This window comes from Oncorhynchus nerka, linkage group LG27 (genome assembly GCF_034236695.1).
Source record: "Oncorhynchus nerka isolate Pitt River linkage group LG27, Oner_Uvic_2.0, whole genome shotgun sequence".
NCBI classification, from domain to species: Eukaryota; Metazoa; Chordata; class Actinopteri; order Salmoniformes; family Salmonidae; genus Oncorhynchus; species Oncorhynchus nerka.
In genome coordinates, this window is record NC_088422.1 from 6,231,502 (window position 1) to 6,251,142 (window position 19,641).

The window sequence follows — 19,641 nt, forward strand, 5'->3', positions numbered from 1 at the left end:
CCCTGGTCCTCCAATACACTCAACCCTGGTCCTCCAATACCACCAACCCTTGTCCTCCAATACCCACAACCCTGGTCCTCCAGTACCCCCAACCCTGGTCCTCCAGTACCCCCATCCCTGGTCCTCCTATACCCCCAACCCTGGTCCTCCAATACCCCCAACCCTGGTCCTCCAATACACTCAACCCTGGTCCTCCAATACCCCCAACCCAGGTCCTCCAGTACCCCCAACCCTGGTCCTCCAATACACTCAACCCTGGTCCTCCAATACCCCCAACCCTGGTCCTCCAATACACTCAACCCTGGTCCTCCAATACACTCAACCCTGGTCCTCCAGTACCCCCATCCCTGGTCCTCCAATACACTCAACCCTGGTCCTCCAATACACTCAACCCTGGGTCCTCCAGTACCCCCAACCCTGGTCCTCCAGTACCCCCATCCCTGGTTCTCCAATACCACCAACCCTTGTCCTCCAATACCCCTAACCCTGGTCCTCCAATACCCCCAACCCTGGTCCTCCAATACCCACAACCCTGGTCCTCCAGTACCCCCAACCCTGTTCTTCCAGGACCCCCAACCCTGGTCCTCCAGTACCCCCAACCCTGGTCCTCCAATACCCCCAACCCTGGTCCTCCAGTACCTGTGTGGGTTGGGAAACATTGTTCTAAAGTACATACAGACACTGAGTACCAAGAGAATGGAGAACATCCAACATTATCACACACACACACACACACACACACACACACACACACACACACACACACACACACACTCTCTCTTACCTGTGTGCAGATACAAATGGAGAACGGTGCCGACCCAGAGACTGAGGACTCTGAAGTGTGTCATGATCCCCTTGTTCAGAGGGATCTGTTGTAGAGATGCTGTCTAATGTAGACCTGGTGTAGGTATTGGCCTGTATAAAGCTCTGAGGTGTTCTGGTCTCTCTCTGACCTTGAACCTCAATTCATACTCAACTCAAAGGATGTGGTTGTTGTCTGAGCTCACCACGAACATGCAGACTACCGTAGACACACAAACACAAAGACACAAAGATACACACACACAAAGACAGACAGACAGACAGACAGGCACAACAAGATGGTGGGTCCCCACCTCCCACCATCTTGTTGTGGCCCCCACCTCCCCACCATCTTGTTGTGGTCCCCACCTCCCACCATCTTGTTGTGGCCCCCACCTCTCACCATCTTGTTGTGGTCCCCACCTCTCACCATACTGTTGTGGCCCCCACCTCTCACCATCCTGTTGTGGCCCCCACCAACTTGTTGTGGCCCCCACCTCCCCACCATCTTGTTGTGGCTCCCACCATCTTGTTGTGGCCCCCACCTCCCATCATCCTGTTGTGGCCCCCACCTCCTACCATCTTGTTGTGGCCCCCACCTCTCACCATCTTGTTGTGGTCCCCACCTCTCACCATCCTGTTGTGGCCCCCACCATCTTGTTGTGGCCCCCACCTCCCCACCATCTTGTTGTGGCCCCCACCTCTCACCATCCTGTTGTGGCCCCCACCTCTCACCATCTTGTTGTGGCCCCCACCTCCCCACCATCTTGTTGTGGCTCCCACTTCCCACCATCTTGTTGTGGCTCCCACCATCTTGTTGTGGACCCTATCATCTTGTTGTGGCCCCCACCTCCCACCATCTTGTTGTGGCCCCCATCATCTTGTTGTGGTCCCCACCTACCACCATCTTGTTGTGGCCCCCACCTCCCACCATCTTGTTGTGGCCCCCACCTCCTACCATCTTGTTGTGGCCCCCACCTCCCACCATCTTGTTGTGGCCCCCACCTCCCACCATCTTGTTGTGGCCCCCACCTCCCACCATCTTGTTGTGGCCCCCATCATCTTGTTGTGGCCCCCACCTCCCACCATCTTGTTGTGGCCCCCATCTCCCACCATCTTGTTGTGGCCCCCACCTCCCACCATCTTGTTGTGGCCCCCACCTCCCACCATCTTGTTGTGGCCCCCACCTCCCCACCATCTTGTTGTGGCCCCCACCATCTTGTTGTGGCCCCCACCTCCCCACCATCTTGTTGTGGCTCCCACCTCCCATCATCTTGTTGGGGCCCCCACCATCTTGTTGTGGCCTCCACCCTCCCCACAATCTTATTGTGGTCTGGAGCAATCCACTGAGGATACCATGTTATTTCAACGTGTAAATGTGGGTAATATTTGGTTGAGACGTTGATCAATGACATTTCAACCTTTATTCACACACTGAAAAATACAGCCAACCAGTGGAGGCTGGTGGTAGGAGCTATAGGAGGACAGGCTCATTGTAATGGCTGGAATGAATGGAATGGAGTCAAATGTGTGGTTTCCATTTGTTTGATGTGTTCGATACCGTTCCATTGATTCCATTTCAGCCATTACAATGAGCCCTTCCTCCTATAGCTGCTCCAACCAGCCCCCTCTGCAGCCAACATTATATATACCAAAAAAAAAAAAAAGGTTTTATACTATCGAATTTGAAAACTATACTCAACAAATAATCAACTACATTTAAATATTGGAGTGAGGTTAGAGTTAGGTTGGTGGGAGGTTAGAGTTAGGTTGGAGTGAGGTTAGAGTTAGGTTGGAGTGAGGACGCTTCAATGTCCCCCTACATCCATCTCCAAGGTGATTGTGATCTGATTTGACCAAAACACTCCATTACTCAACAGGGATTATCACCAGTCCATAAACTCAACAGGGATTATCACCCGTCCATAAACTCAACAGGGATTATCACCAGTCCATAAACTCAACAGGGATTATCACCAGTCCATAAACTCAACAGGGATTATCACCCATCCATGAACTCAACAGGGATTATCACCAGTCCATGAACTCAACAGGGATTATCACCAGTCCATGAACTCAACAGGGATTATCACCCATCCATGAACTCAACAGGGATTATCACCAGTCCATGAACTCAACAGGGATTATCACCAGTCCATGAACTCAACAGGGAATATCACCAGTCCATGAGCTCAACAGGGATTATCACCAGTCCATAAACTCAACAGGGATTATCACCAGTCCATGAACTCAACAGGGATTATCACCCATCCATGAACTCATAGGGATTATCTCCATGAACTCAACAGGGATTATCACCAGTCCATGAACTCAACAGGGAATATCACCAGTCCATAAACTCAACAGGGATTATCACCAGTCCATAAACTCAACAGGGATTATCACCAGTCCATAAACTCAACAGGGATTATCACCCATCCATAAACTCAACAGGGATTATCACCCGTCCATAAACTCAACAGGGATTATCACCAGTCCATGAACTCAACAGGGATTATCACCAGTCCATGAACTCAACAGGGATTATCACCATCCATGAACTCAACAGGGATTATCACCCATCCATAAACTCAACAGGGATTATCACCCATCCATAAACTTAACAGGGATTATCACCAGTCCATGAACTCAACAGGGATTATCACCAGTCCATAAACTCAACAGGGATTATCACCAGTCCATGAACTCAACAGGGATTATCACCAGTCCATGAACTCAACAGGGATTATCACCATCCATGAACTCAACAGGGATTATCACCAGTCCATAAACTCAACAGGGATTATCACCCATCCATAAACTCAACAGGGATTATCACCCATCCATAAACTCAACAGGGATTATCACCAGTCCATAAACTCAACAGGGATTATCACCAGTCCATAAACTCAACAGGGATTATCACCAGTCCATAAACTCAACAGGGATTATCACCCATCCATGAGCTCAACAGGGATTATCACCAGTCCATAAACTCAACAGGGATTATCACCAGTCCATGAACTCAACAGGGATTATCACCAGTCCATGAACTCAACAGGGATTATCACCAGTCCATGAACTCAACAGGGAATATCACCAGTCCATAAACTCAACAGGGATTATCACCAGTCCATAAACTCAACAGGGATTATCACCAGTCCATAAACTCAACAGGGATTATCACCCATCCATAAACTCAACAGGGATTATCACCCGTCCATAAACTCAACAGGGATTATCACCAGTCCATGAACTCAACAGGGATTATCACCAGTCCATGAACTCAACAGGGATTATCACCATCCATGAACTCAACAGGGATTATCACCCATCCATAAACTCAACAGGGATTATCACCCATCCATAAACTCAACAGGGATTATCACCAGTCCATGAACTCAACAGGGATTATCACCAGTCCATAAACTCAACAGGGATTATCACCAGTCCATAAACTCAACAGGGATTATCACCCATCCATAAACTCAACAGGGATTATCTCCAGTCCATGAACTCAACAGGGATTATCACCCATCCATGAACTCAACAGGGATTATCACCAGTCCATAAACTCAACAGGGATTATCAACAGTCCATAAACTCAACAGGGATTATCACCCATCCATAAACTCAACAGGGATTATCACCCGTCCATAAACTCAACAGGGATTATCACCAGTCCATGAACTCAACAGGGATTATCTCCCATCCATAAACTCAACAGGGATTATCACCAGTCCATGAACTCAACAGGGATTATCACCCATCCATAAACTCAACAGGGATTATCACCCATCCATGAACTCAACAGGGATTATCACCAGTCCATGAACTCAACAGGGATTATCACCATCCATGAACTCAACAGGGATTATCACCCATCCATGAACTCAACAGGGATTATCACCCATCCATAAACTCAACAGGGATTATCACCAGTCCATGAACTCAACAGGGATTATCACCAGTCCATGAACTCAACAGGGATTATCACCAGTCCATGAACTCAACAGGGATTATCACCCATCCATAAACTCAACAGGGATTATCACCAGTCCATAAACTCAACAGGGATTATCTCCAGTCCATAAACTCAACAGGGATTATCACCAGTCCATGAAGTGTGTTGATTAGATGTTTAGAAGTAGTTGCGATTTTGTGATGTAAACTTCTTTACATTAAATAAGGATCCAAGCCTGACCTAAGAATAGGAAAACAACCTGAACTCACCACAAACACGTAGACAAACACATACACACACAGACCCCCAGAAGCTAGTTAGTCGTCACACCTCTTGTAGCTAGTTAGTCGTCACACTCCCAATAGCTAGTTAGTCTACACACCCCCAGTAGCTAGTTAGTCTACACACCCCCAGTAGCTAGTTAGTCTACACACTCCCAGTAGCTAGTTAGTCTACACACCCCCAATAGCTAGTTAGTCTACACACCCCCAGTAGCTAGTTAGTCTACACACTCCCAATAGCTAGTTAGTCTACACACTCCCAGAAGCTAGTTAGTCTACACACCCCCAATAGCTAGTTAGTCTACACACCCCCAGTAGCTAGTTAGTCTACACACCCCCAGTAGCTAGTTAGTCAACACACTCCCAATAGCTAGTTAGTCTACACACCCCCAGTAGCTAGTTAGTCAACACACTCCCAATAGCTAGTTAGTCTACACACCCCCAGTAGCTAGTTAGTCTACACACCCCCAATAGCTAGTTAGTCTACACACCCCCAGTAGCTAGTTAGTCTACACCCCCCAGTAGCTAGTTAGTCAACACACTCCCAATAGCTAGTTAGTCTACACCCCCAGTAGCTAGTTAGTCTACACCCCCAGTAGCTAGTTAGTCAACACACTCCCAGTAGCTAGTTAGTCTACACCCCCAGTAGCTAGTTAGTCTACACCCCCCAGTAGCTAGTTAGTCAACACACTCCCAGTAGCTAGTTAGTCTACACACCCCTTGCACAGCTAACCACACACAACCTACTCCACGTTTTCAAAATTAAAGAATTTACTTTAGCTTGAGCAATTTTGACAAAAACAATGCATATACAGTATGTTGCCGTATTTTATTTATTTATTTAACCTTTATTTAACTAGGCAAGTCAGTATAGTATGTGGCCGTAAGAGTTGATAGAATTTTATTCAAAATGTTTTACAACTGTGATGGCTGCCAAAGGTGCTTCCACCAAGAATTAACTCTGACGAAATACTCAAGACATTTTTATTTTTGAATAATTTAAGCAGTTTTCTATACTTTTTTCCTTTATACTTTGGAAATGTGTAATAAGATGTGTACATGGGTAGATTTTTTTAAATGATTTTATTTAAAAAAAAATGTAAATGTAATTTTAAGGCAGCAAAATGTGACCACCGTGCAAGGGGTTGTGTAGAGTTGCCATAGGTCCTGTATGTACATGTAAGCCCCCTCTCTCCCCGCCTACTGTTCCAGTCACCATTAGAGATCAGAAACCCTCATCACTCATAACTAGAACACGGGGCTCCATTCTGGCACAAGGCCAGATAAAACTCTTTCTATTGATAGAATCTTTCCGAGTCAGAGTTATTCTGTTTTGAATGGCAGAGTTTTCAAATGTATTTTTAGTTCCTGGTATTAAAGAATCCTGGTCAGGTTGCAGAGTTCACATTAACACAGGTGGAGCCTTGCATTCCATCGGTGGATGAGTGCTTTCCACCAATTATAATTTCTTTAAAACAAATATTTATTTAACTAGGCAAGTCAGGTAAGAGCAAATTCTTATTTACAATGGACGGCCAAACCCTGGCCAAACACCGGGACGACGCTGGGCCAATTGTGCACCGCCTTATGGGACTCCTAATCGCAGCCGGATGTGACGCAGCCTAGATTCAAACCGAGGGACTGTAGTGACACCTCCTGTACTGAGATACAGTGCCTTAGACCGCTGCGCCACTCGGGAGCCGTGATGGCTCATCAGCAGACATTGAATATGAGTTTAAAGTCCAAGATCTACATGACCAAAAGTATGTGGAACATCTCATTCATGGGCATTAATATGGACTCCAAACTCATTTAAATGTCTGCTGAAGGGCCATGCTCGGTGGATGGGCTTTCCATTGATGGGTAGGATTCAAAATGTCCTCCAGCTACACTACATGATCAAAAGTATGTGGACAATGTGGACACCTGCTCATCGAACATCTCATTCTGAAATTATGGGCATTAATGTGGAGTTTGTCAACCCCTTTGCTGCAATAACAGCCTCCACTCTTCTGGGAAGGCTTTTTCCACTAGATGTTGGAACATTGCTGCTATAACAGCCTCCTCTCTTCTGGGAAGGCTTTTTCCATTAGATGTTGGAACATTGCTGCTATAACAGCCTCCTCTCTTCTGGGAAGGCTTTTTCCACTAGATGTTGGAACATTGCTGCAATAACAGCCTCCTCTCTTCTGGGAAGGCTTTTTCCACTAGATGTTGGAACATTGCTGCAATAACAGCCTCCACTCTTCTGGGAAGGCTTTTTCCACTAGATGTTGGAACATTGCTGCAATAACGGCCTCCACTCTTCTGGGAAGGCTTTTTCCACTAGATGTTGGAACATTGCTGAAGGGGGACTTGATTCCATTCGGCCACAAGAGCATTAGGGAGGTCTGGCACTGATGTTGGGCAATTAGTCCTGGCTCGCAGTTGGCGTTCCAATTCATCCCAAAGGTGTTCAATGGGGTTGAGGTCATGGCTCTGTGCAAGCCAGATCACGACAAAAAAAAACATTTCTGTATGGACCTTGTTTTGTGCACGGGGGCATTGTCAGAAATAGGAAAGGGCCTTCCCCAAACGATTGCACAAAGTTGGAAGCACACAATCATCTAGAATGTCATTGTATGCTGTAGCATTAACATTTCCCTTCACTGGAACTAAGGGGCCTGAACCATGAAAAACAGCCCCAGACCATTATTCCTCATCCACCAAACTTTACAGTTGGCACTCTGCATTGGGGCAGGTAGCGTTCTCCTGGTATCCGCCAAACCCAAATTCGTCCATCGGACTGCCAGATGGTGAAGTGATTCATCACTCCAGAAAAAGCATTTCCACTGCTCCAGAGTGCAATGGTGGCGAGCTTTACACCCCTCCAGCCGATGCTTGGCATTGCACAAGGTGATCTTAGGCCTGTGTGTAGCTGCTCAGCCTTGGAAACTCATTTCATGAAGCTCTCGACGAACAGTTATTGTGCTGACGTTGCTTCCAGAGGCAGCTTGGAACTCGGTAGTGAGCGTTGCAACCGAGGATAAACGATTCTTATGCGCTGGGCGCTTCAGCACTCGGAGCTCCTGTTCTGTGAGCTTGTGTGGCCTACCACTTCGCGGCTGAGCCGTTGTTGCTCCTAGTGCTCCTCCACTTCACAATAACAGCACTTACAGTTGACCGGGGGGGGCAGCTCTAGCAGGGCAGAAATTTGACGAACTGACTTGTTGGAAAGGTGGCATCCTATGACGGTGCCATGTTGAAAGTCACTGAGCTCTTCAGTACGGGCCATTCTACTGCCAATGTTTGTCTGTGAAGATTGCATGGCTGTGTGCTCGAATTTTATACACCTGCTGTCAGCAACGGGTGTGGCTGAAATAGCCAAATCCACTAATTTCTATATATAGTGAGTCTACTTTGGTTTAGATAGAAGCATCATGAAACCTCTAACACAATACATTAATTTGACTTGGGGAAAATCTGTTTTGTGGACCAAACTTGCTTATCTCTTTTTCTTCCTTCACAACTTAGCTTACTGAATGTGCGTCTGTGTGTGTGTTAGTGATTCGCGGGTCAGCTCTTTGTTCACCCGCACTCTCCCCCAATTGCTAATAACCCATCCGCAACCGCCCGACTATGTGTAATAGAATTCAAATCTGAGGCCCACAAACAACCCTAACTTGAAAATATTATAGAAAATGTGCTGCAGGCCTCAGTGGAGGCTGATGGGAGGAGCTATAGGAGGACGGGCTCATTGTAATGGCTGGAAAGGACTTCATACCGATCCATACATTCCATTCCAGCCATTACAATGAGCCCGTCCTCCTATAGCTCCTCCCACCAGCCTTCCCTTGTAGGCCAACAGTCAGTTATGGCAGAATGTTTTTGAGACAGGGGGGCGGGGGATTTTTGTTCTTGCTTGTAATTTCCGACATTTTGGTAGGCTGTTAGTAAACGTGTCTATAGTTAGATACATGCATCGTCTCTTCTGCCTGTTTCCCAAGAAGTAAACCTTTGCTCACCGTAATAATGTCATAAATCGATAGAATGAATGCTTTAATCTAGTTGACATCAGAAATGGTGTCTGGTAATGGTGTCTCTTTCATCCCTGCTTCTCTTGCTTCTCTTGCGTACCAAAGATATTTAGGGACCTGGATCCCAGGATCACTACAAATGGCTGCCTCAGAATGAGAGGCCATGTCAGGCCATGGACCACATTAAGTATGATCCCCAATTAGAGGCACTGATCATCAGCTGCCTCCAATTGGAAAAATACTCATAAACGCACTTCACGGCGAGTGCAGGGAGCTGGCACAGGACGTACCGGGCTGGGGAGGCGTACTGGAGGCCTGGTGCGTGGAGCCGGCACAGGTTTCATCGGACTGATGACACGCTCTTCAGGGCGAGTGCCGTGCAGAATACACATAACCAACATCTCTCTCCGATCTCCCTTCTCCAACAGCTTCCATCGAATCCCCAATGGTCTCTGGCTCTCTCCTCGGCTCGACCCACAGCCCGTTGTGCCTCCCCCAAAAAAATCTTGGGGTTTCTGTGGCCGTGGACCCCGGTGTCGTCGCTGCCCCCCTACACTCCCCGGCGACTCCCGTCAAGGAAGGATCTCGCATCCACCCATTATTTCCTCCCATGTCCAACTCTCCTTTACCTCCATGACACGCTGCTTGGTCCTGTAGTTGTGGGATATTCTGTCACGTTCGTTATAATGAGTGGACCAAAGCGCAGCGTGAGTAGAGTTCCACATATTTATTGAAGTGAAACTTAAACAACAAATAAATAAATGAACGTGCAGTTCATAGCACACATAGGCACTAAACAAAAATAATATCCCACAACGCAGGTGGGAAAAGGACCACATTAAATATGATCCCCAAGTAGAGGCAACGATATTCAGCTGCCTCCAATTGGGAACCATACTCACACCAACATAGAAATTCATGACTAGAACACCCCCTAGTCACGCTCTCACCTATTGCACCATAGAGAACCCCAAGGGCTCTCTATGGTCAGGGCGTGACAGAACCTTCCCATCACTTGCACCCTGTACTCCATCAATTGGACTTTTAACGTAATCTCAACTACAATCCAGGTCATTAGGTTCTGCTCTGAGATGAAGACCAGCGATAACACATGGAAAAACTATTTCTGATTTTTGGTTTAGTTTAGGTCACCCAAATGTCATTCACTGTGCTTTCAACCATTTAAAAAGGACAGCAAAGTTCAAATGGGATTTCAAGAACATCACTAACCAAACGAGGAATCGCTCAGGAAACACACCTCCAAGAATGAAATCTAATTTTGTCTAATGAGCAACAGAAAAGTTTTTTGTTGCTAAGGCGACTAATGTCCCCTCAGGCCCCGCCTCCACCACATATCTACAGCACAAACGTTACACATGTCTACGGTCTATGTTTGTGTCTCTTCACAGTCCCCGCTGTTCCATAAGGTGTATTTTGATCTGTTTTTAAAATCTGATTCTACTGCTGCATCAGTTACATGATGTGGAATAGAGTTCCATGTAGTCATGCCTCTATGTAGTACTGTGGAATAGAGTTCCATGTGGTCATGCCTCTATGTAGTACTGTGGAATCCATGTAGTCATGTTGGTGACTGTGAAAAGTTTCATGTAGTCATGGCTCTATGTAGTACTGTGGAATAGAGTTCCATGTAGTCATGGCTCTATGTAGTACTGTGGAATAGAGTTCCATGTAGTCACGGCTCTATGTAGTACTGTGCACATCCCATAGTCTGTTCTGGAGTTGGTGACTGTGAAAAGAGACCTCTGGTGGCATGTCTTGTGGGGTATGGATGGGTGTCTGAGCTGTGCACCAGTAGTTTAGACAGACCTATGGTGGCATGTCTTGTGGGGTATGCATGGGTGTCCGAGCTGTGCACCAGTAGTTTAGACAGACCTATGGTGGCATGTCTTGTGGGGTATGCATGGGTGTCCGAGCTGTGCACCAGTAGTTTAGACAGACCTATGGTGGCATGTCTTGTGGGGTATGGATGGGTGTCCGAGCTGTGTGCCAGTAATTCAAACAGACAGCTCGGTGCATCCAACATGTCAATATCTCTCGCAAATACTAGTGATGAAGTCACTGTCTCGAGATTGACATGCATATTATTTATATTCGCTCTCTGTGTACATCCAAGGGCCAGACGTGCTGTTCTGTTCTGAGCCAATTTACATTTTCCTAAGTCCTTTTTGTGGCACCTGACCACACGACTGAACAGTAGTCCACGTGCGACAAAACTACGGCCTGTAGGACCTGCCTTGTTGATAGTGTTGTTAGGAAGGCAGAGCAGCTATTTATTATGGACAGACTTCTCCCCATCTTAGCTACTGTTGTATCAATACGTTATGTCCATGACAGTGTACTTTCCAGGGTCACTCCAAGCAGTTTAGTCACCTCAACTCAGCTCAATTTCCACATTATTCAGTACAATATTTGGTTGAGGTTTAGGTTTTAGTGAATGATTTGTCACAAATACAATGCTTTTAGTTTTAGAAATATTTAGGACTAACTTATTTCTTTCCACCCGCTCTGAAGCTAACTGCAGCTCTTTGTTAAGTGTTGCAGTCATTTCAGTCGCTGAAGTAGCTGACGTGTATAGTGTTGCAGTCATTTCAGTCGCTGAAGTAGCTGACGTGTATAGTGTTGCAGTCATTTCAGTCGCTGAAGTAGCTAACTTACATAGACACCGTGGCTTTACTCAAAAAGTGAGGGTCCTAGACAGCTGCCCTGGGGAATTCCTGATTCCACCTGGATTATGTTGGAGAGGCTTCCATTAAAGAACACCCTCTGTGTTCTGTTAGTCAGGTAATTCTTTATCCACAATATAGCAGTGGATGTAAAGCCATAACACATATGTATTTCATTCAGCAGTCTATGATCGATAAAGTCAAGATCTGCACTGAAGTCGAACAAAATAATAGTTTTATAATTTTTACTGTAGCCCTGGACAAGCATACCTGATTCAACTTGTCAACTAGGGTTGGGGGTATTGGAGGACCAGGGTTGGGGGTACTGGAGGACCAGGGTTGGGGGTATTGGAGGACCAGCGTTGGGGATACTGGAGGACCAGGGTTGGGGGTACTGGAGGACCAGGGTTGGGGGTACTGGAGGACCAGGGTTGGGGGTACTGGAGGACCAGGGTTGGGTGTACTGGGGGACCAGGGTTGGGGGTACTGGAGGACCAGGGTTGGGGGTACTGGAGGACCTGGGTTGGGGGACTGGAGGGCCTGGGTTGGGGGTACTGGAGGACCTGGGTTGGGGGTACTGGAGGACCTGGGTTGGGGGTACTGGAGGACCTGGGTTGGGGAACTGGAGGGCCAGGGTTGGGGGAACTGGAGGGCCAGGGTTGGGGGAACTGGAGGGCCAGGGTTGGGGGTACTGGAGGGGCCAGGGTTGGGGGAGGACTGTACTGGGGTGTGGGCCTGAAGGACCAGGGTGGGGGACTGGAGGGCCAAGGTTTGGGGGTTGGACTGGGTTGGGGTTACTGTAGGGCCAGGGGTTTGGGGTACTGAAGGACCAGGGTTGGGGGTAGATACCAGGAGGACCAAGGTTGGGGGTATTGGAGTGCAAGGGTTGGGGTTATTGGAGGACCAGGTTTGGGGTATTGGAGGACCAGGGTTGGGGGTATTGGAGGACCAGGGTTGGGGGTATTGGAGGACCAGGGTTGGGGGTATTGGAGGACCAGGGTTGGGGGTATTGGAGGACCAGGGTTTGGGGTATTGGAGGACCAGGGTTTGGGGTATTGGAGGACCAGGGTTGGGGGTATTGGAGGACCAGGGTTGGGGGGAGGACTAGGGTTGGAGGACCAGGTTTGGGGGTATTGGAGGACCAGGGTTGGGGGTATTGGAGGACCAGGGTTTGGGGTACTGGATGGGGACCAGGGTTGGGGGTATTGGAGGACCAGGGTTGGGGGAGGACCAGGGTTGGGGTACTGGAGGACCAGGGTTGAATTGGAGGACCAGGGTTGGGGTATTGTATTGGCCTCCTGTCTTCACTGGTCCCCCTTCATTTATCTCCTCCAAGGTGATTGTGCAGAGTTCCCACATAGACACATTTTAAAAATCTACAGGAGGATACCAGGTTTTGGATGGATTGTAGTGTTGCATGTAAGGTGTTGAACTGATTTTCAGAATGAAGGAGCCTCTATGGTGATATATTGATATGGACAGCAGAACAGGTCTATTGTATGCTTTAATTGGATCAAAGCCCTAAAATGCTTACTCTTGTTTCATCAAAGAAACATATTTATACAGTTATTTTTAATTTATTAAAAAAATACACCACAAAACATCAAATGAACATGCTATCACAAAGATATCCAATCATTTGACTGATCATACAACTGAACGATGCCTTTAGACAAATAACTGGGAAAGTTCAGCTACAACCAGTCGTGACCAGGTCTGACTATACAAGCATTTCGCTACACACGCAATAACATCTGCTAAACACGTGTATGTGACCAATACAATTACATTTTATTTGATTCACATACATCTCTCAGAAAAGCTCAGTTGCCATTTCATCTGGCTCTGAGAGGATTTGTTGTGTTGAAAGTCAAACCTCAAGCACCTGAATCATTTCTCACGAGAACAGCCCATACATACCTTATTGAATGTGTGTGTGTGTGTGTGTGTGTGTGTGTGTGTGTGTGTGTGTGTGTGTGTGTGTGTGTGTGTGTGTGTGTGTGTGTGTGTGTGCATGCGTCTGCATGTCTGTGTTGATTCTAGGAGTTCCAGACATGGCTCAGAGAGTCTGCCCCAGCTCAGAGAAAGGGAAAGGAGCTTACTTCTAGGGGTCCTAGGTGTCCTAGATGTTTTAGGTGTCCTAGATGTTTTAGGTGTCCTAGGTGTTTTAGGTGTCCTAGGTGTTTTAGGTGTCCTAGGTGTTCCAGACATGGCCCAGACAGTCTGCTCCAGCTGAGAGGAGCTTGGTTCCATTGGGACTGAGGGCCAGGTGCAAAACACGACCCATGTGACCTGAAGAAAAAAAATCACAATAACAGCATTGTAACAATGAGAAAAATACGTATCTGGTCTTATCAGGCTCCCCTATCTGTGGGTTGAGCAGCTCTTACACAGTACCAGTCCAAAGCTTGGACACACCGACTCATTCAAGCATTTTTGTTTTTACAATTTTCTACATTATAGAATAGTGAAGACATCAAAATTATGAAATAACACATATGGAATCATTTAGCAACCAAAAAAAGTGTTAAACAAATCAAAACATATTTTATATTCTTCAAAGTAGCCACCCTTTGCCTTGATGACAGCTTTGCACACTCTTGGCATTCTCTCAACCAGCTTCACCTGGAATGCTTTTCCAACAGTCTTGAAGGAGTTCCCACATATGCTGAGAACTTGTTGGCTGCATTTCCTTCACTCTGCGGTCCAACTCAACCCAAACCATCTCATTTGGGTGGAGGTCAGGTGATTGTGGAGGCCAGGTCATCTGATGCAGCACTCCACTCTCCTTCTTGGTCAAATAGCCCTTAAACAGCCTGGAGGTGTGTTGGGATGGCGTATCGCTGTAGAATGCTGAGGTAGCCATAGTGGTTAAGTGTATCTTGAATTCTAAATAAATCACAGACAATGTCACCAGCAAAGCAACCCCACATCATCACACCTCCTCCTCCATGCTTCACGGTGGGAAGCACACATGCTGAGATCATCCGTTCACCTACTCTGCGTCTCACAAAGACACGACGGTTGGAACCAAAAATCTCAAATTTGGACTCATCAGACCAAAGGACAGATTTCCACCGGTCTAATGTCCATTGCTCGTGTTTCTTGCCCCAAGCAAGTCTCTTCTTATTATTGGTGTCCTTTAGTAGTGGTTTCTTTGCAGCAGTTCGACCATGAAGACCTGATTCACACAGTCTCCTCTGAACAGATGATGAGATGTCTGTTACTTGAACTCTGAGATGCATTTATTTGTATTTCTGTGAGGCTCTCACCATGTAGCTGTTAGGACCAGTGAGGAGGAGTAGTAGTAGTAGCAGTAATAGTAGAAGTAGCAATAGTAGTAGGAGTAGTAGTAGTAGTAGTAGTAGTAGTAGTAGTAGTAGTAGTGTCAGTAGTAGTAGTAGTAGTAGTAATAGTAGTAGTAACAGTAGAAGTAGCAATAGTAGTAGGAACAGTAGTAGTAGTAGCAGTATCAGTAGTAGTAGTAGTAGTAATAGTAATAGTAGTAGTAGTAGTAGAAGTAGCAATAGTAGTAGGAGTAGTAGTAGTAGTAGCAGTATCAGTAGTAGTAGCAGTAGCGGTATCAGTATCAGTAGCAGTAGTAGTAGCAGTAGCAGTAGCAGTAGTAGTAGTAGTAGCAGTAGTGGTAGTATCAGTAGTAGTAGCAGTAGTAGAAGTAGTAGTAGTAGTAGCAGTAGTAGCAGTAGTAGTAGTAGTAGCAGTAGCAGTATAAGTAGTAGTAGTAGTAGTAGTAGTAGTAGTAGTAGTAGCAGTAGCAGTATAAGTAGTAGTAGTAGTAGTAGTAGTAGTAGTAGCACTATCAGTAGTAGTAGTAGCAGTATCAGTAGTAGTAGTAGTAGTAGTAGTAGTAGTAGTAGCAGCGAGCAGTCGCATCCGCACTTCGGTCTGCACTTCGGTCTGCAGGTAGTATAACTTTTCATTACATTTCATTACATTTCATTATAGTACAACGGTTTGATTTGTCTAATCTTAGCAATTTCTTCTTAGCTAGCTACATAGCCGTCTTTGTATCAAAGATAATTGCGTAATTATCGTATTTCGTCGTCCTAACGTATCTGCCCAGCAGCTAGCCAGCTAGCTAACGCCCACCGTCTACATAGCTAGCTACATAGCCGTCTCTGTATCAAAGATAATTGTGTAGATAATTGTGTAGTCTAGAGCGATTTTCTAGGTTACCTAGCCAGCTATTGTCGTTCTTTTAACGCAACGTAACGTAATCAACACTGCTAGCTAGCTAGCCAGCTAGCCCCTGAATCAACAACGCAGCCAGCTATTTGTCGTCCTTAACGTAGGAGACACTGCTAGCTAGCCAACAGCTAGCCAACGTCTACCGATTAGAACTCAACAACCCGGTCGCATTCCGCCTCGCTCCACAGGTAGTATCACATTTTCATTTCATTTCATTACAGTACAACGGTTTGATTTGTTTGATCGTAGCTAGCTACATAGCTAGCTACATAGCCGTCTCTGTATCAAAGATAATTGTGTAGTCTAGAGCGATTTTCTAGGTTAACTAGCCAGCTATTGTCGTTCTTTTAACGCAACGTAACGTAATCAACACTGCTAGCTAGCCAGCTAGCCCCGAATCAACAACGCAGCCACTGCCAGCTAGCCTACAAAGTCAACAACGCAGCCACTGCCAGCTAGCCTACTTCAGCAGTACTGTATCATTTTTAATCATTTTAGTCAATAAGATTCTTGCTACGTAAGCTCAACTTTCTGAACATTCGAGACGTGTAGTCCACTTGTCATTCCAATCTCCTTTGCATTAGCGTAGCCTCTTCTGTAGCCTGTCAACTATGTGTCTGTCTATCCCTGTTCTCTCCTCTCTGCACAGACCATACAAACGCTCCACACCGCGTGGCCGCGTACCCTAATCTGGTGGTCCCAGCGCGCACGACCCACGTGGAGTTCCAGGTCTCCGGTAGCCTCTGGAACTGCCGATCTGCGGCCAACAAGGCAGAGTTCATCTCAGCCTATGCCTCCCTCCAGTCCCTCGACTTCTTGGCACTGACGGAAACATGGATCACCACAGATAACACTGCTACTCCTACTGCTCTCTCTTCGTCCGCCCACGTGTTCTCGCACACCCCGAGAGCTTCTGGTCAGCGGGGTGGTGGCACCGGGATCCTCATCTCTCCCAAGTGGTCATTCTCTCTTTCTCCCCTTACCCATCTGTCTATCGCCTCCTTTGAATTCCATGCTGTCACAGTTACCAGCCCTTTCAAGCTTAACATCCTTATCATTTATCGCCCTCCAGGTTCCCTCGGAGAGTTCATCAACATTTACATTTACATTTAAGTCATTTATGAGCTTGATGCCTTGATAAGCTCCTTTCCTGAGGACGGCTCACCTCTCACAGTTCTGGGCGACTTTAACCTCCCCACGTCTACCTTTGACTCATTCCTCTCTGCCTCCTTCTTTCCACTCCTCTCCTCTTTTGACCTCTCCCTCTCACCTTCCCCCTACTCACAAGGCAGGCAATACGCTCGACCTCATCTTTACTAGATGCTGTTCTTCCACTAACCTCATTGCAACTCCTCCAAGTCTCCGACCACTACCTTGTATCCTTTTCCCTCTCGCTCTCATCCAACACTTCCCACACTGCCCCTACTCGGATGGTATCGCGCCGTCCCAACCTTTGCTCTCTCTCCCCCGCTACTCTCTCCTCTTCCATCCTATCATCTCTTCCCTCTGCTCAAACCTTCTCCAACGTATCTCCTGATTCTGCCTCCTCAACCCTCCTCTCCTCCCTTTCTGCATCCTTTGACTCTCTATGTCCCCTATCCTCCAGGCCGGCTCGGTCCTCCCCTCCCGCTCCGTGGCTCGACGACTCATTGCGAGCTCACAGAACAGGGCTCCGGGCAGCCGAGCGGAAATGGAGGAAAACTCGCCTCCCTGCGGACCTGGCATCCTTTCACTCCCTCCTCTCTACATTTTCCTCTTCTGTCGCTGCTGCTAAAGCCACTTTCTACCACTCTAAATTCCAAGCATCTGCCTCTAACCCTAGGAAGCTCTTTGCCACCTTCTCCTCCCTCCTGAATCCCCCCCCTCCCCCTCCTCCCTCTCTGCAGATGACTTTGTCAACCATTTTGAAAAGAAGGTTGACGACATCCGATCCTCGTTTGCTAAGTCAAACGACACCGCTGGTTCTGCTCACACTGCCCTACCCTGTGCTCTGACCTCTTTCTCCCCTCTCTCTCCAGATGAAATCTCGCGTCTTGTGACGGCCGGCCGCCCAACAACCTGCCCGCTTGACCCTATCCCCTCCTCTCTTCTCCAGACCATTTCCGGAGACCTTCTCCCTTACCTCACCTCACTCATCAACTCATCCCTGACCGCTGGCTACGTCCCTTCCGTCTTCAAGAGAGCGAGAGTTGCACCCCTTCTGAAAAAACCTACACTCGATCCCTCCGATGTCAACAACTACAGACCAGTATCCCTTCTTTCTTTTCTCTCCAAAACCCTTGAACGTGCCGTCCTTGGCCAGCTCTCCCGCTATCTCTCTCAGAATGACCTTCTTGATCCAAATCAGTCAGGTTTCAAGACTAGTCATTCAACTGAGACTGCTCTTCTCTTTTATCACGGAGGCGCTCCGCACTGCTAAAGCTAACTCTCTCTCCTCTGCTCTCATTCTTCTAGACCTATCGGCTGCCTTCGATACTGTGAACCATCAGATCCTCCTCTCCACCCTCTCCGAGTTGGGCATCTCCGGCGCGGCCCACGCTTGGATTGCGTCCTACCTGACAGGTCGCTCCTACCAGGTGGCGTGGCGAGAATCCGTCTCCTCACCACGTGCTCTCACCACTGGTGTCCCCCAGGGCTCTGTTCTAGGCCCTCTCCTATTCTCGCTATACACCAAGTCACTTGGCTCTGTCATAACCTCACATGGTCTCTCCTATCATTGCTATGCAGACGACACACAATTAATCTTCTCCTTTCCCCCTTCTGATGACCAGGTGGCGAATCGCATCTCTGCATGTCTGGCAGACATATCAGTGTGGATGACGGATCACCACCTCAAGCTGAACCTCGGCAAGACGGAGCTGCTCTTCCTCCCGGGGAAGGACTGCCCGTTCCATGATCTCGCCATCACGGTTGACAACTCCACTGTGTCCTCCTCCCAGAGCGCTAAGAACCTTGGCGTGATCCTGGACAACACCCTGTCGTTCTCAACTAACATCAAGGCGGTGGCCCGTTCCTGTAGGTTCATGCTCTACAACATCCGCAGAGTACGACCCTGCCTCACACAGGAAGCGGCGCAGGTCCTTATCCAGGCACTTGTCATCTCCCGTCTGGATTACTGCAACTCGGTGCTGGCTGGGCTCCCTGCCTGTGCCATTAAACCCCTACAACTCATCCAGAACGCCGCAGCCCGTCTGGTGTTCAACCTTCCCAAGTTCTCTCACGTCACCCCGCTCCTCCGCTCTCTCCACTGGCTTCCAGTTGAAGCTCGCATCCGCTACAAGACCATGGTGCTTGCCTATGGAGCTGTGAGGGGAACGGCACCTCAGTACCTCCAGGCTCTGATCAGGCCCTACACCCAAACAAGGGCACTGCGTTCATCCACCTCTGGCCTGCTCGCCTCCCTACCACTGAGGAAGTACAGTTCCCGCTCAGCCCAGTCAAAACTGTTCGCTGCTCTGGCCCCCCAATGGTGGAACAAACTCCCTCACGACGCCAGGACAGCGGAGTCAATCACCACCTTCCGGAGACACCTGAAACCCCACCTCTTTAAGGAATACCTAGGATAGGATAAAGTAATCCTTCTCACCCCCCTTAAAAGATTTAGATGCACTATTGTAAAGTGGCTGCTCCACTGGATGTCACAAGGTGAATGCACCAATTTGTAAGTCGCTCTGGATAAGAGCGTC

At 47.7% G+C, this 19,641-nt stretch overlaps 1 protein-coding gene across 1 annotated transcript in view; it reads right to left on the reverse strand.

The window, feature by feature from the left end:
* Positions 1-13,270: 13,270 nt before the first annotated feature.
* Positions 13,271-19,641, reverse strand: part of LOC115125655 (cell division cycle protein 20 homolog B-like) — a 51,570-nt gene continuing 45,199 nt past the window's right edge. Inside the window, exon 12 of the mRNA XM_065011346.1 lies at positions 13,271-14,038. Coding sequence (XP_064867418.1) covers positions 13,941-14,038 — 98 coding nt within the window. The 3' untranslated portion in view covers positions 13,271-13,940. The remainder of the gene's footprint in view (positions 14,039-19,641) is intronic.